The sequence below is a fragment of the Pteropus medius genome, unplaced genomic scaffold, assembly GCF_902729225.1.
Source record: "Pteropus medius unplaced genomic scaffold, Ma_sr-lr_union100, whole genome shotgun sequence".
NCBI lineage: Eukaryota > Metazoa > Chordata > Mammalia > Chiroptera > Pteropodidae > Pteropus > Pteropus medius.
In genome coordinates this window covers 3,466,943-3,491,321 of record NW_024344437.1, presented here as the reverse complement: position 1 = coordinate 3,491,321, position 24,379 = coordinate 3,466,943, and the positions used below count along the sequence as shown (strand labels likewise).

Here is a 24,379-nt window from a genome sequence, read left to right as displayed (position 1 = left end):
ATTATTTATTATGAATACATTAAATGAGATGTAATTTTAGATAATAATAATGCAAAAATAGATGTTCTACCATAATGAACACTTATTTTGTTAAAATGAAGTCTTCAATCTCTCTTACCAGAAGGCTGTATTATTTCTGTTTCTGTTTCAGACTGTGGTAAGTTGAGTTTTACCAGAGGTTGATTTACTCAAATCTGAAAAGATTAATGTTCGTTCTTAAGCACCTGTCTCATTTTGTACAGTAATAATCTAGGAAAACCAGAGCACTGTGGAAATGATTGGTTATTGCTAATCTCAGCGTAAGGATAGACTGTGTTCAGGAAGACACCAAAGGGCACAAAGAAGCCATTTCTTGGGCACAGTGAGCTTTGTAGTATAAAATTTGGTTTATAGAGGGTTTATAATAGATAGTTTTTTGGGGGAGAGGTGCATGCTGTGTGTGTGTGTCTGTGTTGGGGAGGGAATTAGAACGGGAGGGAAAATAATTCTGGAAGTTAAATTCATAACTAAATTCTTGAGGTATGCATTCTACTAGTTGTTCAAGTTATATTGTCCTGATTCAAGCAAAAATACTATAATTATTTTCATGCAAGAAACATTTTTGAAAATTTCAGAGGATCGTTATTTTGATAATATATTTGGACCGCTATCAGTACTCTCTGTATTTAGGGAAAGAGTCACTGGAGAGTTTGTTACTATATTTTCTTTTTCCTTGAGGCATTTAAATGCCTAGAACCCAGGGAACTACCTTGGATAACAGCAGTCTGAGACATTCGGCATCAGTTTTCCCCTAACCTCCCTCTCCCCCAGGCACAAACACAAACACCTCTGTTTTCTTAATGCCTAATAAATCTTTCCTGGGATTCCAAAAAAAAGTTCCAGCTTTTTCATATTTTTGAATAATTTAATTTGTTTTGAGATCAAAACATGTTATTTTAATTCTATGGGGAAAATGTTTTCTTTTAAATTGATAGTGCCATACTTAAAAATAATATTAGTCCAAAGCAGTGATATGTATTTTAGATATGTTCAGTCACTCATGATGTGAGTTATTTTCCTACAAATTTTATCTCATTATAGAAATAATTATAAAATCGTACTTACATATTTTTGTCTTAATTTTTTGAATGATATTTTTGCACTGAACAAAAGATTTCAGATATTATTCTTTCTAAATAATATCAAGATTTTAAGTTTAATAATTTTACAAAGGTTAGTCTATGTTTACACCCTAAAATAACGGTCTTTTACATGTTCCAAAACCAAATTGAACATGTGGTTTCAAAGTAATTGAGGTTGGAGAAAATCCACACAGCTAAAAAAACTTTTATTAATATTAAACTAAGTTTAGAAAATATTCAATTGATTCTAAAATACGTGGTAATTTCATGTACACTAAATAAATTTTTTGCCAGTTTAAAATCATCAACTAATTGTAATGACACCAATTTTAATTAACCTCAATTCTTTGTCCCTATATATTCTTTTTTGTTCTTTACATTGCAACTTGTAAAGAATCTTAGCAGTGTTTGAAAATCTCATTGCCATAATTGCAATAGCTAGTATGCTATTGACTCCCCTAAAAATGATTAATTCCTGTATCTGAGAAGGAGGAAAGCAGCCATGACCTCTGGAAAGTGGCCTGACCCTTCACGGAGGCCCTGGTATTATTAGGAGCTGGCCCGGAATCACAGCTAGGCCATGGTGTTCTCCAGAACCTCACAGACTCCCAACACCAGACAAGGTCACGTGATGATGATGTGAAGCGAAAAAAAACAGCTTTATAATTGTGTTGAAACACAGACAAAAACAAGGTCACTACCAAAATACCAAACATCCCCTCTGCTGGCTAATATGAGTGACTGCTACTTCTCTGCTAGTTACAGCCTTAGCTTACATCTAGTCTTCCCTCCCTTTAGATAAGATTTATGTAGACACTCAACCACAGAATTATCCCCGCTTCCTCAGAGCCCAATCCAGAGTAAGGCCCCGCTTCCTTCCTGGAACCTTCCCCAAAATCATTTTACCGAAGCCCTGATCCTACAGAAAGCCTCTCTGACACCCTATTACTACATCACCCCGTGGTCCCCATGCACGTCTCTTGCAATGAGCCATAAACCCAAGTTGTTCAACCACAGACATGTTCTCGTGATCTTTGGCAGGAGAGTAATGACACGTCCATAGCCCAAAATTGTGAATATTGAGGTAAAAATATAAAAGAACTTTGTAAACTGTAAAGTTCTATTATAAAAAGTTGATGTATTAAGATTTCTAGGCTTGGGATTTTGTTTTCAGTAATTTCATCCAAACCCACAAGTATTTTTTTTAACATTCTACTTTTAAAATACATTTGATGAATAGTTCCCTTTTCAAATATAAAACGTGTGTGTTTTCTACTCTAGTTTTATCATCTCAACTGATTAAAGATCCTATGGCTCTAGAATGAAGTTTATTCTTTGAAAGATTCTTTTCATTATGCTTGGGGAATTGATCTTTGTTCTAGTTCAGATTTTAAATTAGCATTTAAATTAATGGCAAGTAACATGCCTATCCTTTCAAAAAGAGTAACGGATCAGTATTTCTTAAACATTATTTATACAATTCTAAAACATAAATAACGTTTTTTTCCTTTAATTACTACTTCAGACGGTGCCATTTCTAACTATTGTAGGTATCCATAAGGGAAGGTTTTGTCTCATCCATTTGTTTAACTGTTCTTTGATATGCATCACTCGTATGTGTACTGAGGACATTATAATTTATTCTTTATTGCTACAGTAGTGATTGGAATGAATATATGTACATGCAGCCCCAATTCACTACGCTAAGCAAAGTTAGGAGGTTAAATTTGTACCAAGTTATCTTCTAGAACAGAATCTGCTAGATCACCATCTCTCTGGCATCTAGAGATGCTGCCCCTTTCAAACTATTTCTATTTGGAAAAGGGATTCGGGGTTTTCAAATAACCAGATCTTCCAGAAAGAAGGTCTGCTGGTTTGCGATTGTGCCTTATGTAAACATTTTAATATCAGATCCCTAAAATCATGGGGCTCCCCTGAAAGGGATTAAAGCATAATCCCCTCTCTCTATTGCTCTACTGGATTAACTCTGCATTCTCTGTGGCTGGTTTGCTCCTTAAACATGCTATGGAATTGGAAGTTGTAATTGGAAAATTCCAAAGGACAAGGGTAAAAATGACACACTATTAAGACTATTTTATGAAGTGTCTTTCTTAAAGAGGGAGCAGTTTGAAGCCCTTTTCTAAACCCCCAGAAAATATCAATTCAGTGGACAAGATTGGAGTAAAATCGAAGGGAAGCGCAGTCTCCTTTCAAAAACGCAGAGAAACGTAGAGAAAATGTGTTACCCGTTAAAAGTTTACGGAATTGTACTTAAAATATATTTCAGTAAATCCGTGTGTATGGTTTTCATAATGGGTTTTGTGATTATTTTCAGTTTTTCCAATTTAATCGTTTGGATATGTGAAATCACTTTTTAAGAGAAAGAGAGAAAGAGCAGTTCGCCATTTTTCATGTTTTTTGACCGCTCTTCGCCTCCAAATGCCAGAAACCTCTGTTAAACCAGAAATCACTAGCCTTCTGTGTTGAGAATGACGAGTTTTTGGAGGATTATTTAGCAAGGCCCAACGATGTATAAGAAGACACTTTGTTTCTGACGTGGATCACGTCACCTTCGTCCTCACCTCGCCCCCATCAAGAGGAAACCGCTTGGATTTCTCCAGAAGGGAAACACGAGCAGCGGCGTCCGAAGGAGTCCTGGCCATCCAAGGGTTAAGCCAGCGGTTGGAAGCGGCCCCGGCGTTGGGGGACCGCGAGGAGGGCGCGGGGGGCAGGGGCGCCGCCGAGCGCGCACACAGACCCTCCAATAAACACAAAGGAGGGCCTGGGGAATAGAAACCCAAATCCACTTGTAATCGTACAAGAGATTCGGGCATAATTACTTGAGCAGCCTAGATTAAGATTGATGAGCCTTTAAAGTGGCGCTTCAGATCGACCGCCTCGCCCTTTGGAAAGAAAAACCTGCCGGAGCCGGGGTGGACCCCGACTCCGCGGGCTCCGCGGCGGGAGCTGCCGGCCCGAGCCCCGGGCCGGGCCCCGCGCGGGCTCCGGGGCGGAGGAAGCAGTGAAACACACGCACGGGCTCTGCGCTCGGCGGCCCGGGCGGTCACGGTCGGGGGTGCGGGCTGACACACACTTGGCCTCGCCTCCACCCGCTTTAAGCGCGACGGAAGCCGGCCGAGGCCCCCGAGCCCTGGGCCGCAGGCGCTGGCGGCCTGGGCGTGCGCCTCGCCCCGGGAACGCGACCCCGCGGCCGCGCCTGCTCGCCGTGGCCGTGGCCCTGGCCGTGGCCGTGGCCTCGCGAGCCGCTCTCCGCGAGGGGCCCGGCCCGAGCGCCTGCAAGGCGCCCCCCGTTTGGTCGCCTCTCTCCCGCTCCTGCGACTCGCTGGGCTACATGCGTTTGCGGGGGGGACGGAAGGGAATAATGGCATAATGAGCCCTTGCGGCGGAGGAGCGGGTGTCGTTTCTGGCGTCCGTGTCTGCAGTCTCTCAAATCCAGGACAGCCAGGAATGCTTCCCCCTCGGGGCGTCCTAAGGGGCAGTTCAGCGATCTCGTTTGAATTAATATTTCAATATGTGGAATTCGTAATTCTCAGCTTTAACTCAGATCGCAGGAATTTGGAGTAAGCACCTCAGTAGGCACACTTTCTAAAAATAGCTCTTTTTTACTGCATCTTCCTTCCTCTAGTTTCAAAAGTTGAGAAGTAGAACTTTTCGGACGCTTTGCTGAGAATCATTTTGTTCAGGTGCCTTACGATTTCATCGCTTTTGACTTATTTTCAGTGAGAACATCACTGCTACGATTTCCGTTATTTTCCACGGAAGAAATGTATTTTACAATGTCCGTGCGTGCACGTAGATATGTGTACGTGGCGCGCCTCAGGACGCCGATATGAATCTCCCTGCAAGAAGCAAACCCCTTAGTTCGGCGGAATTTATACGTTTCGATCCGGTCCCGCTTCACACCCTCCCGCCCAGCCTCGGGGAGCGCTGCTGCCGAGTGGCCGGCTTTACGCGATGACTCGTTCCTAGGGACAATGCTGACTACTGCCTAGGGTCTCTCGGAAAAGTCGGGGTGTTTCACGGGGAATCGGGGCTTTTGGAGTCCGTTCCTCGCTTTTAAGTTGGTTAATACGGCAGCGCGTCAAAAACTATGGAGGATTTCTACGCGGAGGTTGCAAACTTGCTTGCTAAGGGTCACTTATTCGGTACCCTGACTCCTTGGGTTTTCATAGAATTATTTATCTCCAGTCTCGTTGTAAGGTAACGTGTAAAAGCTGAGCAGACGTTATCTCACATGAAAGGAGTTTGCCGCATAGTATAGGCACAATTTTTTTGTTCTTGTTGTTTTTTTTAGAGCATCTTTAAAAATAAAAACCTGTGGTACCCTTTGGGGAGGGATCCGCAGAGGGTCTGGGGACTCAGCCTGATTGTGGTGCCCTCGTCTTTCAGGCCCAGTGGTTCTCAGCACGCCTGCCCAGCTCATTGCTCCCGTGGTGGTGGCCAAAGGGACTCTCTCCATCACCACGACAGAAATCTACTTCGAGGTAGATGAGGATGATCCTGCCTTCAAGAAGATCGACACAAAAGTGAGTTAAAGTGGTTCCGTGTGCAGTACTGGTGGCTTTGTGGCAGGAAGTGGTTTTCAATTTTGCTTGGTTTTAAATGACAGTGGGGGAGGGGAGCGGATTCCCATCTCTCTCATAGAAAATAAAATGAATGAAATAACACATGCTCTATTTTATGGCATCAGAGACTATATTAAGAATTTTAAATCCTGAATTACCAGAGCAGGAACATGTTAATAGTCTCTCTCTGAGTGCCTTTGTGTGCATTTGGGAAAATTTGGTAGTTAAGCCAATGGCTCCCAAGTCCATGGGGTACAGCATCTCAGTCCCTCTGGGACGACTAGGAAGGGTCTTATGAAATTTCTTATTAAGATCACTTTTGATTTCAAAAAGTGTAGATTGCAGTGTGAATTATTATTCATTGAAAGCTTATAAGGAAACTGCGGGGGAGGGGTACTATTTAGATATAAATTCATCTCCATTATTACATCCATTTTTCATCTCCTGAAATAATGGGTTTAACATCTGAATTTGAGAGGAAGAGAAACTGATTCTCCTCCTCTGAGAAGTTTTGACTTAAAATGTGTATATATAGTGTATACCAGCGCTCAGATATTTAAAGTTTGTATTCTTTTGTGGGTGTGATGCCAGAAAATACATATTTGGACGATTGGAAATGAATATTTATTTGTTTAATATATCTTGTGTAGATTTGAAAACCTGGGTATTAGCAACCTCTGAACTTTCTTCTGAAATCAGTTTTATTGTTGTTTTAACTGCTGTGTTACTGTGCAATTTGTATACTCTTCTGAGGGTAAGAATTCAAGAGCATAAGTGTCACGCTAGATATTCAAAAATCAATTTACAAAGATCTTCCTATAAAGTAGCTTTTAGAGGCCATTATTCTAAAAGAGTCAAAGGCAACTGCTCCTGTAGATCGAGAACTTTATTATCTATATTTAATTTTATGTAGAAATAAAGCATTATAAAGTGCTGTATGCAGAATAGCAATTGAAATTCTAAAATTCACCCCCACCTGAATTAACTAACCACCTTAAGGCCATGGGTGATTAGCCCTTCCCACACTTGTTGACCATTAAAATACTCTGAAGGATAGTTACAGGACTTCTTTCACTTCTGACTTCAAAAGAATTGAATTTTACAAGTGAGTTTGAATGTGATGTATTCGACTTTAAATAATTTAAAGTTTGTTGTCTTTATGCCTTTAGCATTAGCTTGCCCTTACGAAGTAAAAAGGAATTCTAGACTTCTGATTAATCGATTTAGCTAATGGAACACGGTACATAAAATAAGATTTGACATAAAATGGTCAGAAATTATCTTCATTTTATTAACATAGTTTTCATATACAAATTTTGCAATTTTCATTATGACTTTGTTAAGTTCATTTTCTCTGAGTTAGTGTGATTTTTAACTCAGCAGTCTTTACTGCCATGAGGTTTTTCCTTGTATTATCAAAAATGCTACAAAATACTAACCCAGAAGAGCAAGCTCTCGGGGCCAGAATTAAATTGTGTCTGTTATAGAAAGAAATAGTCATATTAGTAAATTAGAAACTGAGAGTGGATCAGTATCCTCTGTAGTTATACAAAAAGAGCTTTTCTCCACCATTGTTATGGTTTTATGTTTAATGATTTCATCAACATGTTTTTCAAAATGTTTAAAATATTCAAGTGGGTTCTATTTTCAAAATGAAACATTTCATCTTTTCATAGAAAAACAATTTAAAGTGAGACACGACAACTTTTATTTTACCTCATTTATTAGCTTCTAATTAAATAAAAACCAGCAACAGAAATTAAAATCTAAATCACAAAAGTAATTATCCAGTGTATTTCAAGTGCATTTTTCAAATATATAATTCAGATATTCAAGCGTTATTATATAAGCTGAATTCAAATTTCTTTGAATATATTTAAATAACATTTCAAGTATATTTATGGAATGTTAGAAATAGAACAAGCAATATATTTGAAACAAAATGTAAACTTTTTAAAGTTCAGACACTCTGAAAGACAGATAAAAGTACCGGGAGGAAATCTACCTTTAAATGGTATCTTCGTTAGTGGAAAATGTCTGGAAGTATCCAAAATGGCAATTTAACTTCTGGTCACCAAATCACAAAACACCAACATCCACACTTCAAAGACAATGTGAGATCACAATATTTGTTACAAATCAAAATATACATTACAGTTTCCTTCAGGTGGCATATCCAAATCGTGTTTACTCACAGACAGATGCACCTAAATCACCAGGATCGCTATAATCCTTTGATAGTTAGGCGGAGTGTTCCCTGCGGTCTTGCATTACAGCCGGGTTGTTTTGCGGGTGTCATTGTGTACTTTTCAAGGGAGATAGGAAATCCTTTGTAAAGCGGTCGTCTAATACTCGTGGGTTTTGGGTTTTCCTTTATCTGCTTCCCCCACTTTTTTCCTCCCCTTAGAGGGGCGGGTGAGATGATGCCTAAACACTGTATTATTATTATTCCTTTTTAAGGAAGAGATTGTTTGCACGGTCAAGTGGGATCTTGGGTAGGAATCGAACAGGAAGTGTACGCGTAATTCGGACTCTGGGAAGAGTAATCACATTTCGGCCGTTGATTCGATTGTCCTCTAAAGTTTTTCCAAACTTTTCGGGTTGGTGAGGATCTCCCGCGCCAGCCGCCACGTTTGTTTGGCAGCGTTCTCCAGCGCCGAGTGCGGTTTGCCTTGAAACAGATCTAAGTTGGGCAGGAAGTAATGAGGACACCGCCGGCACTGCAGGCAGGAGATGAGCTGCAGCAAAATGCCGTTGAGCCGATCCCCCAGGCAGGACTCGTCCCAGTCCGACTCCCGGGGATGCTTTTCACACTCGTAGGAAACCAGAGTCTTCATGTGGTAATTGTTGAGGGGCTGGCCGGGCAGTTCCAGGTGGCGGTCCCGTAAGGTTTTGAGGATGGACAGGCATTTCTTTCTGCAGCCCCCCATCTGCAGTCTGTTCTCCGCCTCCGCGAACTGCAGCACCCAGGCGTCGCTCTCGGCCGAGCTCTGCTTGCCGGCCAGGGAGTGGCACTCCTTGGACAAGAGGTTGAACCCTTCCGCTTTGACCTCCGCCACCCGGTTGGGTCCCGGCCAGGGGATGTGGGGAAGTGGCCAGTGGGCAGCACTCCTCGGCCAGATCCCAGTGCATTTAAACGCCGGGGTGATCTGCACCACGTACCGGTCTCGGATGCGCAGTTTCACTTCGCTGGTGTCCGCCACCATCTTTACCACGTCCCGGTAGCTGCATTTGTCCACCGCCTGAGCCACCAGCGTCTGAAACCTGGAGCGGATCTTGCGCGCCGAGAGGTAGCCGGAGGCGGTGATGAATTCCACCCAGAGGGACATGCTCCTCTTGCGCCCGTCGCTCAACTTCAGCACGGCGCAGCCGGGCAGCGAGCCGTCGTCCACGAAGTTGAACACCCCCATCTGGTTCAGGTAAAGCACCACCTCGAACTCGGTGGGGGAGATGACCTCGAGGCCCTCGTAGCGGTTGTCCATCTCGTTGAGGGAGCTGATGAAGCGCGGCTCCTGCACCTCCACCTCCTTGAGCACGTCGGACACGACTTTGCAGACTTCGCGGATCGTCTTGGCGATGGCGGCTTTCCTGGCCTGGCACTTCTCGTTGTAGTACTTGTTCAGATGGTAGACCAGCTTGGCCTGGGCCGCGATCATGTTGGGGCAGAGATCCGGATTGTACACCGGAGTCTCGCAGTAGGCTGTGGGATCCAATGCGGCTGCTGGGGCTGGAGCCAACTTCGTGCAGAAACGGCCCGGCGCGCGCGGCGTCCCCGAACCGGCCCCGACGCGCCGCCGCGGGGGTCCCGGCGGCCGCGGTCCCCTCCCGCGTCCTGGCGCCCCGCCGGCCCGAAAGTGAAAACACTGCTCGCCCCCCTCGCGCTGCCCCTCTTCCTCTCTGAAAGAATCGTGGCGGGAGAGAGAGGCGCGCAGAGATCACCTTCTCAGTTATAAAAAAAGAAAAAAGAAAAAGAAAAACACACACAAAAGTTGCGTCGAGACCCAGCAAAGCTCTTCCAGGAGGCAAAATAACCAACCCCGTCCGCGTTTATTGACGCTCTCCCGGAATCATTGTGTGTGCAGGACTGTTCATCAGACGGAGGAAGAGTGTGCCGAGTGTGTGTGTCGGGGGTGAGTGTGCGCGTGTCTGTGTCAGGGGAAGCTGCTGTCGGTTTGTCTCAGAGCCCAGATGCACTCGTGTGGAAATTATAAAGGCAGGGCCAGGCAGGCTGGCGGCCAATCGCCACTGGGCTCGTCACGACAGCCTCCTTCAGCTTCAGCCCGGCTAATTAATCCCCCTCAAGGATATAGGCGCACGAGCTAAAGGTAGGAGCTGCTGCCGGCAGAAAGCCGCCCAGGCCGCCTGACAGTTTTGGAAATCGAGAGGAATCTCTCGGCGTTGCTATTACTCGAAGCATATTGACGTTTTGAACAGACTTGGCAAAGTGGGTCTCCTCGGCGCTGAAAAACCTGCCTGTCTCTTTACCTCCGAAATGCAAATACAGGTGTATTAATGGTCGTCCATCAATTAGGGAACTAGATGGGGTTTTCTAAAACAAAAGTCACTAACTCGCGTTTAGAGGAGGATCGTTAATGTCTGTTAACCTGGAGGTCTTTTAAATGCAGGTGGAAAGTTTGCTCTTTCATGTGCGTGGAAGTTGTCTTTACGTGGATTAATACCTGCGTGATTTTCTGGGTGTTCCTATGCGTTAGAATGATTTTTTTTTTAAATGTTATGTAGTGTTTTACCTCTGTTTGCTCCTCATTTGCAGTTCTTAATTGGAATCTGAAAATTACCGCTGAGTCTGTTAGATGTCGTCTACTCCAGTTTAAGTTAAGATGTTTTTAAAAATGTTTAGTACATCCCTCCCCCCACCCCCCATTCACTGGTGTACTTTGTACTTTGGTAGACTTACCCAACACGGCAAGTAGGACAGTAAGCTTTGTATGTCCTGGTAGAAATATTTGAACAACCAGTTATCTGTGTGATGGAGAGATTATTTTAATGTGCGTTAGCTGTATCTCAATATGTGACATTCAAGAGAGATCATAGAGATGAGACCTACTGGCAGATAATGGTCCTGAATACACTCACAGGCTTGGGTTTTCTGGCTTGTTTACAGATGTAAAAATAAGGATATCTCTTCTCTCTTAAGTGTCCTTAGTGGTGACCTGAGACTTCTGATTTCATACTAGTTCATGCGATTTGATTAAGGGAAAATGATTAAGATTTTAAAAGAAAATGAACTTGCAGTCATCAGGGTTTTAAATTTAAATAGCATTTTGGAACATTTTGAAAGAAATCAACATTTCTGAATTTGCAACGTTGAAACAAGAGGGGGAAATTGATTTATATAGAGCTTTTTAATTTTTTTTCTGGTGGTACCAATTGTGTCCTTAATGTACAGGAAAGGAAAGAAATAATACTTAGGGGTTATGTAATGCTTTTAAACCCTAGGCAAATTTTTAATCGCCTACCTTTCATTTATATGCCATCTCTTTCAAATTAAGAACATTTCCAGCAAAATTCTCTAACTCCGGGTAACAGGTTGTAGGCACTTTCTTTCAGATCCACTTTTTAACAAGATCCTGTTCAGAGCTCTCAGGTTTTTTTGCTCAAGCTTTTGATTTGGGGGGTCAGGGTGGGGGCTCACAGGTACAGCACCACACAAAGCCACCTATTATTTACTTTCTCGTGCTCCAAGAGCGATAGATTCCGGTTTAGCTTAAAGCAGTGCATTAGATTTGGGGCTCACGGTACTCATCTGCTCTGACCGCCCCCCCCTCCCCCGCCCCGAAGCTTCCGCTCCCTTAGGGGGACCGGGAACACGGGACAGCCCCTCCCCACCTGCCGGCGTTGCGCGTCAACGTACTGCTATCTTTTGGCATTTGGAAAAGGAGGCAAATCAGAGCCGCAGAACCCGCGGCCACTAAGGCGAAGATGTGCCTTGGTCTCTGGAGAAAAGCCCCTCCAGTCCCTCGCCCAGAGCAGGTCCCCGTGGGCTTCCCGTTGGTACTGTCTCTCCCGCTGCTCCGCACTCGGGGCCACCCTGCTTTCCTGCCTCTGCTCGCTCCCTTAGACCTTATTTTTCCTACGAGCGGGTTATTTTAAAGCCTTCCTTGGTGTCCCGGGTTTCCCCCACGACCGTTGCAGGCCCCGGCCTCAGCCCACGCACCCCTCAGCCCCCCGCCACCACCCAGGCCCACGTGGGGCCGCCGCCGAGCCAGCGCTTCCAGGTCGCCAGCCGTGGGCCCTGTGCGCCCAGCGCGCGCCCTCCCCGGGGTCGAGGCCTAAGTTGCTTGGCCAAGACCTCGCCCCTTGATTTCCTGGGCCACCTCCAAATACCCCCGGTTGTCGAGGACGCTAGGCAGCCTGCGGCGCGGGGCCCCGGGGCTGCTCCGGAGATCGTGGCGCACCCGTCCAGGCGGGCGTAACGCGAAGGACGCGAGGGGCTCGGGCCGGCCTCGCTGGAGCCAGGCGCGCAGGTGGCGCATCTTCGGGGTTCACTGTGCGGCTTAATTGGGTTAAAGCGGAGCTAAACACCGAAGCACTTCGTGCAAACTAATTGGTGTAACTGGGGCCTTTTCACTAACGATTTGCACTTTGAAGAAGAAAAATGGATGGTGAGAACAGGACCAAGAAGCTCGTTAGTTCTCGAGTGTTTCGGGGAAGTGAAGTCGTTGGGTTTCACGGACCCCGGGACTGTATTTTCTGAGCTGCTCCCTTCAGCACCCGTCACACGGGGAGCTGACAGTGACCTACACGGCACAGGATTCACCCACCCGCTGCTACCGCTGTGGGTGAACTGGGCGCCCCCGGATAACGCTCCAGCGCCAATGCTGCTTGTTGCTGCGACACAGTGATGTCTATTACACCGAACACGTGAAACGAATGGCCTTCTGCAGCTGAGTCTTTCCAAGATCTCAGACACCTCTCACTGTCCAAGGACAAATTAAACCGTTCAGAGGAGTGGGTTTTCTATCCCTTGATTCTTTTTTTTATTGAAATAACCTATAGAGAGGAACTTAAAATATAGAGTACATTTGTGTACATGTGTAATTCATCTTTTTTAAATCAAAGTTTTGGAAGTAGATTTGTTTCGTAGGAGTAACTTATTTAACTATTGTATAGGGAAAAAATTTTTTGACATATCATTTGACTTATCGAGTTTTTTCAAATGATTATGTAATACAGGGAGATAGCTTAAAGTCAATTCATATACTTATGTGAAAAGTTTATGAAACAACTTAAATGACACCAATCTTACTTAAATTATTATTATTTTTTAATATAAATATGATCTTGGTCCTTAGTACTGGAATGAAAGCTTGTATGTGTCCCATGCTTGAGGATAGAAATGTTCATTGTTTTCAGTGGTATCCTGTGCAGGCATCTTTGACATGAGCTAATAATAGAATGATAATTGAAGAACACCGACCTAGTTGAAGGGGGAAAAAAAAACCCAAAACACAAGAATCTCATGATTTAATGATAATTTGAGATGCTTAACGTTTGAATAGTATTTGGAATTTTAAGGTCTAACCAACTTGACTTCATTTCATTTACTTAGTTTACTAGGCAGCCTTGAGTTAAAAGATAACCATTTAGGGAAAAAATCCAAAAAAGTCACAAGCATGCCATTATCAGAAATTTTAGTACTATTAGTGAATATAAAACAGTTAAATACAGTGATGCTTAATAATGTTTCCTAAAGTGCTATTTCCTAGGAAAGCTATTCCCCCTTCTGTAACCCTAATTAACAGATAAACAAAGTAATGCATAAATAGTCACCTTATTAGGTTTAAAGAAAACGTCTATTATGTTGAGATATGTAGGAATGCAAGGTTTCTTTAAATGCAAGGTATTTAAAAAAAAAACATTTAAATTACATGTTCATAAATTTAAGCAATTGTGGCCTTTCATCTGGAAAAATGTATCTGTTGGAGGATATGCACACACATGTTAAATGCTCACAAAGATATTGTTTTGTGTTTTTTCATTATCTACTGGCTGCTGGTCTGTTCACAAGTATTCATGAATTTAAAGTTTTATTTTTTTAATATGTGCTTATTACACTTGGGAGATAAAAAGAATATGAAGTTGAGTTTATTGAATTATTTATCCCTGCTGCTGGAGTGGCTTTGAAGGCTCATTTTAAGCATCTGATTTCTACCCCCACCCTCTTCTTTTTTTAAATGCACCCAGGCTATTTCATCTGTTTCATTCTGCCAGACACAATATATTTCTTTTTTTTACACTAGAGAAATTAAAGACAGATATTTGTGCAGGGTTTTCTTTATGTGTCACATTAAATAAAGTAAAATACAGAGAGTTTTTCTGGTAATCCACTTTGATGGCATCTATACCTTTCTTCCTGTTGTGACTCCTTGTACAAGAACACTTGAAACAAAGTAGCTTGAGAGCTTCAAAAGGTTCAATGATTTCTTAAAACGATTATTTTATATTTTAATATCAGGTTTATAACAAAGTAAAGCAGAGGATTGAGGTCATTGTTTGCACAATGTTGACCCTACTTTATTTCTTCAACCAGAGCATCCTGATAATTGGTGGTTGATTTTTTTAAAAATTATTTCCTTAATTCTTCACTTGAGTGGTCAAGGCGGTTGCCTCAGTTTTCCTCATCCCCATAGGACATGACGATCTCGTCACATTCGTGGTGGGGGATGCTTTTATTTTTCCTGCAGTGTTGCTTAGTAAACTTGTTCTCGGCGCTGAGAAACGTTGAAGAGAAAGTAACTTTCAGATTAAAGCTGGAAGTCAGATGTCTACCTTATAAGAATTGCCACTACCGCTAGATCTGCAGGTTTGAGGTGATTCTGGATAATTGTCTATAAAACTTTTTTTGGGGTAGAAAAACAAATTTAAAACCTGGATTATTTAGATAATTGTCTCAGTTCCCTAACTTCATTTGATTGTGCACCCAGAGGCACAGGATGTGTTTAGTTGCATCTGTAAACAGAAAAATTGGAGGGGGAGTTATCAACGAAAATGTTTTCTTATTGCTCAAAATCAGTGTGATCTAACCCTTTCCAAACATTTAAAGATAAGGGGGCTAGTCATTCATTCATTGTTTTGGCAGAAGTGTTGATTCCAATATTCCAGTTCTTCATAGACCTTTCAGAGAGTCCCTGTTATCTTTGTAAACTATAAAACTTATACTACTATTGTCAGATTTTAGCTAATATTTTCCATAGGGATATTATAGACATATTCTGACAAGATAAACGGGCTCATGTGATTCTTTTCTATATGGAAAAAAAATGAAAACTTAGATATTCCTTAACCTGTAACTCACAGGGACTTACACATATTTGCATATGCGACTACATCCTTGGCACTCCTAATACATCAGAGTTTTATTGCTCTTAGAGAAAACAATGGAATCAGAGGTGATTAGTGTCTGTTAATCTGTACATCTGTGGTGGGTCACCCAGGACCGTATAGCTCTCATTACTGTCCCATACTGTCTGTGATTAAGCCACTGAAAATATTCAACATGACCTTGAGACTAAAGTATGATATGGATGGAGATAATCAACTTCCAGCGATTGCATGCTTAAAATAACCTTTCCTATTTCTAATTTACAGGTTTGCCGCTTATTTTTTTAATGAACAAAGCAATTCTTCTAAACTAGAATTTACTTTTTTAATGATCAGTAACTGGAGTAATAATTCAAAAGAAAATTACATTAAATAAAAAAGGTATTGTCTTTTATCATGTATATTATATGCAATAAAATAAATAATTTACAGAAAAAGAAAATTAGTTTATAAATTAGGAATTTCCTTGAGAGCTTTACATGTAGATATGGCGATTGCAACATTGTCTGAGAATAGACCACCTAAATATTTCATTTCCACTTATGTATGATTATTTTCACTATTCTAATAAAATGCATTTTATTATAACACTGTATTATTTCTTGAAAGCACAATTTTTCCACGTAATGATGTGTCAAAAATATCGAGTCAAAAATACTAAGAAGTAGTTAATACTTTTAAATCTATATGTTTCATCGTTTTATCTAACCATCTAGATCAAATAAAAACATAAAGCATAAAGAGGCTGGAAGACATAGTGTTTCTAATAAAAAGTTGTGAATCCACCAAAATAAAAAGTAGAGCTTTTTTATTTTTATGTGAAATACAAAAAGTCAAGTTTATTGGTCTAATTTGTATGCAGTTTTATCTTACTCTATGATTATTTCATATGAATGTACCATTCTGTGAATTCTGACAGATATATACCGTCATATAGCATTAAGTCTGGCACAGACATAGACAATTTCTATTGCCACAGAAAAGTTTCTTTATGCCCCAGTTTAATTTTTTATTTTGTAAATTTTATGATTCACTTATAAATGTCTGAGTATTTAAGTTTTATATCAAAAAACTTTAAACTGTAAACACCTTTATTCCCCCATTATTTATTACTTTATCATGCTTCTAATTTAAGACCAGTTTTAATTAGAGAGCAGCACTGAAGTAGAGGCATAATATAAAATGATATTTCGGATACACAAACAATAGGTTTACAATTGCTTGGCAAAAGATGCGTTTTCAAAGGAACTGCTAATATTTGTTATGTTAGCATGAATGTATGTATTAGACTTGTGAATATAGTTTACAGTTTACACGTCAAAATATTAAGAAAAGGGTTCTTTATATAAGATAGCAACATATGAGGCATATGTGTAATGATCCTGGCTTTATGTCACTAGAGAAATAAATCTCATCTCAATATTTAAATTACATTTTGCTTTGACAGTTTCAGTAAATTAATCCTTCCTTTGAGTGTTGGGGGACAAGGCCAAGAAGTTTAGTAGAGCTAATATTAATTAATATATACGTATTCTGGGAACATATGCTTCTAATCCTAATTTTGTACAAATATACATTGTCATTTAGATTTAGATGATTATAAATAACTCCAAAGATTCTTAAATTGTAGGAGTGTAAATATGTTTAATGAGAATGATGCTCTTCCAAGTATTTTGCCTTTTTTACAACCTGGAATGGTATAACTAGTCTTCTGTTTCTTCCCCCAAGATATAAAATTATTTAAATGCTTTCCGTGTTTTTATTTGGCAATTACGATAGAAATTTTAATGTTATGCATGCTTACAGGCCTATTAAGAAAGAAATTATTGCTTTCTTAATAATCTTAAATCATTTTTAGGAAGTATACTCTTTTTATGGTTTGCAAAATAGCCTATGTATACAGGCTGTATGTACACACACACGCGCGCGCGTACACACACACACACACACACACACACACACATGCACAAACCCCAGTGTTTCAGATAGTAAAAGATTGAATTGGCCTCTATACATTTTTTATGTTAACTTGTTAAAAGGAAATAGCCACTAAATATAGGATTCTTGTTGCCACCAGAATGTAATATCACCTCTGCAAGATTGTTTCATAATAACCCTTAGACGGTTCAATAATACTTTAAGAGACTGCAGCTAAATGGATTTTTAAAATCACTGGAAATTTCGACAGTATTTATCCAGTCACATACTATGACAGTTTTGAATGTCACAAACTTTTCATTGTGAAATTGGTAAGTTTTAACATCGCTAGCCCTTCTGTCTTTATAAATAAAAATCTATCGCTGAGCCATTCACATACATAATGTGCACCTTCACTCATTTAAAATTGTGTTTTATCTACTTTTTTTGCAACAGACCAAGGTTACATTTTTTTTTTTTGCAACCTCAACGTGTATTTTATTAGCAAATCACATAACTCACTGGGGCAAAAAAAAAGAGTGAATTTCTTTTGGTTTTGGTGTTTTTGCTTTTTGTTGATGTTGGTTTTTTTTCTTTTACTAGCGAATTCAGTTCTTCATTTGTTGTGCTTTCCACGCTGCATTAGCACAGTTTTCCCCTGTGTGCATCTGCCAGTGTACAATTTAGCCACGGGCATCTGTAGACCTTGTGGTGATCAGTATGGCAGGCAAAAGCCGTATGTGTTTAAATAAAAAAAAAAAAATCTCTTTATTTCATTTGCTGTTTTAACTGGATGGATAACTTTTGTGCCTCAAGACAGAAGAAGAAAAAATACAGAAATAATTAATTGCCTGTATTCTTGAGGCAGCTTCATTTCCCCCTCCAATATGGAATGCTTGTCAGCTTTCCTGATAAATGACTGCATGTATTTGCATAGATTTTACATTAACACAAAAATTAGTTTTATTTGTGGGAAACTAGTTTACATAATAATATAAAACCTAGTGTTATGGATTATGTTTCCAAATATTGATGATTTTTTCAAGGGATTGTAGCATTCTAATTTTTCAAAGATCTGATCTCCCTATTTCTTGATTTAAACTTTATTTTGCTTTATATAGGTTTTTATTAACGAGACAAACATCTATAAAAGTTTAAAGTTTTAAAAATTCTTTTCTAGATATATTAATCACAGCTATTTCAGACCTCTCACGTGGTTAAAATATTCTAGTAGCTCTCATGTGGTTAAAATATTCTCTTTTTAAATGTTTGGCATGGAATATTTTAAAATACTTATTATCAGTTATATATACCTCAAAGAGTTGGAGTAATGTATCTCTGTGGATGATTTAAAATTTCATATTCATGTTATCAAAAGGATGGATACTATATTGGGTGTGCTTAGTCTTTGGATTTACTCATTGTTTACAGCTAAATTTAGAATATGTCTGAAAATTATTTTCTCCATCTTCAATCTGTTTTCTTGAATATACCTAATCAATTGATCATCCTAATCCAGCCGTGGGGAAAAAAAACACTCTGCTGGAGCTATTTGGGTGCTGAAAACAATCCTCCCTCTCTAAGTGGCAGGCAGTAGATATTTATTCATACTTTAATCTGGCATCTTGTTGTCTAGAGGCAACCTGCTAATTATGTGCTATCATTGTATTATCCATGTTACAGAAGATTCAAATATGTTCACTGCTGTTATTTACATCACAAATCTTTTCATAAAATACACTTGATCCTCAAGAAACCTACCATACTTAATGGCAACCTAAACCAAGAGTGTCTCTGCCACTTCTTGATTCTGGGACACCCTGGGTGCCAGCTGTCACAGCTCAGCTAATGATGACAAATGCCCCTCTCTATGCAGATTGCAGAGCTCACAGGCTGCTGTGAAAGGCAACCAGATTACCTTTCTTCAGAGAGTAACTTAACCTTTTAAACTCATGTCAGAATGAAATGATCAGCTGTGATAGTTTCAATATCTGTATCTTTAAAAAAAATATCAAAAAACAAACTCACTTTTTTTTTTTGAATTTCCAAATTTTTGTATAGTTTCCAAAGCTTTACTCTTGAATGCTATAATATTCTTGAATGAGAAACTCTAGGTAAGATATACTTCATAACCACACTAGAGTGTGTATTTGAACTCTGCGTATAACTCAGGTAGTGTGAATTATTGAGAAAATTACCCCAATTGTTTAGGCCAGAAAATAGGCTGGTGAAATTTTGGGATAAAATGTATTCTTTCTTTCTCTTCAGCTCAATGTTAAAACCTCTATTCTCCTGCTGTGCGATAGGTCCAGCCTTTTACAAATAAATGGTTATATTATATCTTTAGGACTCCGTGAATTATTCCAAAATGACTTAGAGAACAATTGTTGCTAATAATTGTCTTCTCTGTTTTCAAACTTGAGCGTTAGTTTTAAGTTATTAATTTGTTCTGTTGGAATCTGTTACTGTGTTCTGATGCATATATACCTACGTGGATTATTAAAAATAATAACCAATACTGGTAACCATAATGTAATGCAGAATGACAAATTGCTTATTTAATGAGGTAATGCTTTACAATCGCAATGTTATTTTTAATTTACAAAATATTTTACACGCATTAATACATTTGATAGTTAAAATAATTTTTTGAGTTGAGAGAAACGGGTGATAAGAATGGAGACCACTACTTAATGAGAATTTAATCTATTTTAATCTTCACAACAAATACTAGTTTTTTAATTGTAAATAAATTTAACATTGAGCTGATAATTGTAAATATCATTTACAATTAAAGAGACCGAGGTTTAGACAGATTGGTTGTGTAACAAGGGTCATGCTAGTAATTGCAGACCTAGGTCTGTCTTACTGCGGCTGCTCTTAGCACTACTGTAGACCATATGTGCGGAGGCGCGTGCGTGTGTGTGGTTATGCACGAATGCATGCGAGTGTGTCCTGTCTGTACCCCGAATAACCTTTAGCGACTGCTACTAGGATATAAGTAAGTGTTATTCCGAAAAGAAACTACAGGCTGACATTTACATTAAGAATGTGATCGTGCTGACATTTACATTAAGAATGTGATCGTTTGATGAGTCATACAGATTAAGTTCTTTATAGGAGGTTTTTAATTAAGCAAATGTTGAGACCCTTTTTATGTTATAAAGTTTTATTTTATGATAATGTAGCGATCTATCACATAGGGAGACACTGTTGAGGAAATATATGTACTAGTTAATGAATAGTAAATTGGATTAATTCACCTGAAGAACCACTTCATTGCAAAACCTAAGATTAATGGGCTATACGTTTGTAAAAGTGATGAAGAGAAATAATTACTCCAGCAATTACTTGAACAAAATATGTATAGATTTTTCTTCTTTGTACATCGTCTTACTCTCTGACATCCATGAGTTAGTTATACAAGCTGCAATATTGTCCATCTTTCAGTTCAAGACACATTGAAAACTCTCTTATCATGAATTTAAGTGCAGTCATTTCTAAGAAAGTTATGTGAATGCCAGTTGTTTTTTATTCCTTGCTATTTTTTTTTTTTTTTGGTACAGACACTATACAATATGAGGATGTTTTCAATGATACCTCTGTTTGTGTTGTAAATGCTCTATTTTTATTGTAATTATAGAAATCTACTTATAATTAACGATCAGTACTAATGATTAATAAGTTGTAAATATTCTACCATATGTAAAAATTAGGTAGAATTTACAGTGAACATTTTATCAAGGTGTATCATGTAATTAGTGCTGGGAAGAAGAAACGAATTCCGCTTCGTGAGTCAGACATTTTATCTCAGGGCAGGAGGAGAATAATGCAACCGCCTCATTAACTGTCTGAATCTTCTCTGGAATGTTGCTAAGGAATAGTCATCCAACGTCTGCTCTTACCTCCATCGATGAGAAATTCATTATCTGCTCAGATAGCTACTTACACTTATAGGCAGCTCTGATGGTTAGAAAGCTCTTCCTGGTATTGAACCCAATCTTTCTTTTTGAAATTTTCATCTCTTGGTGCCTATTTTTCCTCCTTCTCGGTAGTCTTAGCCTTTTAGCAAATATAAATCCTTTAAATTCAGTATTTAAGATGTCAAATTGAATATGCTCTCAGCTTTCAGCCATTTTACCTGTAGCATATTTTAAGCCATCTCGCCATTCAGGACCCATTCTCCTACATCATTTTCTTCAGATATAGCGCCTGGAATTCATTACTCCCAGAATGGATTTGCGACTGTAGAGAGACCTCTGAGTGAAACCTGGTCATATTAGTTTCTGGGGGGTAATGCCTTCACAACACTGTTGACAAATGTTGAGCTATGTGTCAAACTAGTATCTTATTTATTTAAATATATGTTACTGGGGTACTAACTACATGACTTTTCGATATCGCCAACTCATTTTATCTTGCTCTTTTTAGCTATTTTTTTCCATGGTTTGACTTATATCATAACAAGGTATGTTATTGTTTTGAATACATACTAATAGTAATAGGCATGATAGTTCTTCCTTAAAATTTGTCATAGGCTACATATATATCATCCATAGCAAAACGGAATTTAACTGTAATGAATTTACTGGTTTTGCTCAGCCTACGTGTATAAAGAGGCTAATCCACTTAATAAGATCGTTGATAGTTAAATTCGCTAAATATTCCACAGACTTTATATAGTTTTCTTTTTTTTTTTTTGCCATACATTTGAAATACTACTTTTTCGTGGCTTTATCAAATTATATAACTATTCAGTCCCATTTGGTATGAAGAGTATATACTTTTTATATTTTGTCATCTTGATCAATTTTGCTTTGTCAACATTTTGCCAGCAAATGGAATCTATAAGTTTCTCATATGCTAGAACAATGCACAGAAAAAAACTAATAATACAGGTGTTCATAGAGTCTTATAATATTTTTTGGAATAATTTTCATATCGCTTCATTAATATTTTTATTTTTTGATGATAACAATTTCTAAATAATTTAGCATGAGCGGAGGTAAATGTTTTTTAAAAGTGATAATATTTAGTAAGATGAAATCAGTGTGAAAACTTTTTATCAAGCTAAAGTAGTCTCACCAATCAGAGCCTATTCTACTCTATAGTTTTCTTCAAAAGCGATGCCTAGAACTGATACACAGTAACCCAGAGCAAGTCGGTGGATACAGAGTAAAGACGCCTCCACTAAAAGAAGACGCTGCTGGAAAAACATGCTCAGAACATTAAGTAGTTAAAGGTGACCAATATTAAGTAAGTAATTGATAAAATACAAAATGCACTTCTTTTACTTATGTCACTATGAGTTGTGGAAAAGAAAGCATTTATTAACTTTTTGTTACTGTGTTATTTATTTTAAAGCCTTAAATTTCTGTAAGTGTAGGCACATGTTTTCATTTGCCAAGTTTTTTTTTCTAAGTGAGGATATTTCATTAACAGTTTATTTACTATAGCTGTGACATCTAGGTAATAAAACACAAAGACAGCTTGCCTCAGATTTGGCTTTTTTGCGGTTTGTGTTTTGAATGGAGAATAAATAAGTCCAGTGCTTTTACAAAAGAGACATTCTCAAGTGAGGAGCTGCTCCATCTGTTTCATCCGGTGGCTTATGCAATAAGAAGTGTTATCACATGAATCTGAATGCACAGGCAGTTGTTTCATGAACTCTGTCTGGGCTTCGAGGAGTTTATAAGTTGCCTGTTCTATTGTATGTCAGTCCCAGCTGACCGAAGTGCATTCTGCTGAGCATATTTGAGGGATAATTAGATCTAATGAAGCTTGGAACACAGCTAATTCTCTAAATGATTTATTCTTAGAGTCTTGACTGATTCCCAAGAATTCTCCAATTCATAATCTATGACACTTATTTTTTTTCCTGACACTGTTGATACGGCTACTCTATTTTTATGGTTGTTTGATGGGCATTAAAAATAAATTAGGTATTTGAAATGCCGAGAAACATATTTCAAAGTAAAAGTTTAGATTATTCGTTAGTCCCCTGGGTTGAGGGCAATGCCAGTTCTTCGCCATCTTTTGTTTTTGCTTACGGCTCAAATGTTGATGGCACTTGAGAACAGATAATGGGGTAGAAAACATCAAGCGAAAAGAGCCTCTTTAGAAAATGTACCACTGGGAAATAAAACCTACAAGCAAAATATTTAAAATTATTAATGGATGATTTCTATGTCTGAATTAGGTTTACCAAGGAAATCAGAAGATTTTTCTTAGGTCCTTATGAATAGGCTTCATGCTTCAAAGCTGTTTCATTAATATGGCTTCACTGTCCCAGCAGTGCTGGGAGTGACATTTCTCTACATGCCCTCACCACGTAGTCGGTGATTCGGTGGCCTGTAACACTTTAAATCCCATCGACTTGCTTTCCTTTCCTGTTATCACTGTTCCAGTGAGTGGCACTTCTCTTGTGCAGGTTAAGATCCGGTAGCTTACTGAGGGCATACTAGAATGAGGACAGACACAGTTGCCGACAAAAGAAGCCTATAACTTTATTAAACCTTGCACTCAGTAAATAAGGTACCGAAGTCTCTTCGTGTGGGTACTTTTTGTAACCTACGTCCCATTTGGTCTCCTGTTGTCTAGAAACTGTGGCGGAATCCTCTAAGAATTGTGACTTTAACCTGTCGATCCCAATATTTAATATTCGCCATACTCTAGAACCCAGATATAAATACCTTAAGGGCAAGTACCACTTTATTAGATGCACAGAAATACCTAAAATAGTGTAGATCACCAACTCCGAGTACTGACCTTGGAACTAGTTGAAGCCTCGATTCTCATTACAAGATATTTAATGCTGCTGCTGATAACTACAGTCTTAACTATGAACCCTGACCTGCACATTGCTCTTACTCAGATTCTACCCTCTGCTTGAAAAGCAGCTAAACATTCAAATAGCACATCTCAGAATCTTGAAGGAAAAAAGTTGTGGGTCATTGTTATTGCTTGGGTTTCAAGAACATCTTTTTTATTAGTGAATTTTTACATCTTTAAATGTGACAAAGAATGAAGCTGATAAAATTAGTTACTATCGAATTTTTATTATGTGCCGGGTACTGTGCAATGTGCTCCATCTGTATTACTGTCCCTTCATCCTCTCAATGTCACCATGAAGTAGATCCTGCTGCTGTCATTTCGTCATTAAGATACTCGGACACAGAGAAGTCAGGCGGCTGCTCTAAGTTCGCAAAGCTAGGAGTTTGCAGAGCTGAGGATTTTCAGCCAGCCCTTTGGCATCCAGACTCCTTAGTCATAACACTAAACTTATCTTAAGTTTTCTCACCTATAAAATAGGGATAATAATATCTACATCAAAGGATTGTTGCATGCGTTCAGTGAATTATCGCACATCAAAATCAGAATTTTGTTTCAGCTAGTATTACCCAAGTCCATACA

At 39.2% G+C, this 24,379-nt stretch overlaps 2 protein-coding genes across 14 annotated transcripts in view; one reads left to right on the top strand and one right to left on the bottom strand.

The window, feature by feature from the left end:
- The window catches only part of NBEA (neurobeachin), a 629,692-nt gene that overhangs the window by 445,134 nt on the left and 160,179 nt on the right, over window positions 1-24,379 (top strand). For all 13 annotated transcript variants that reach the window (XM_039873014.1, XM_039873019.1, XM_039873011.1 and 10 more), the window contains one exon: window positions 5,532-5,668. In XM_039873014.1, the coding sequence (XP_039728948.1) occupies window positions 5,532-5,668 (137 nt within the window). The remainder of the gene's footprint in view (window positions 1-5,531; window positions 5,669-24,379) is intronic.
- Window positions 7,576-9,456, bottom strand: MAB21L1 (mab-21 like 1). The gene has a single exon (XM_039873024.1). It carries the CDS (start codon window positions 9,361-9,363, stop codon window positions 8,284-8,286), a length of 1,080 nt encoding a protein of 359 aa, XP_039728958.1. The 5' UTR covers window positions 9,364-9,456; the 3' UTR covers window positions 7,576-8,283.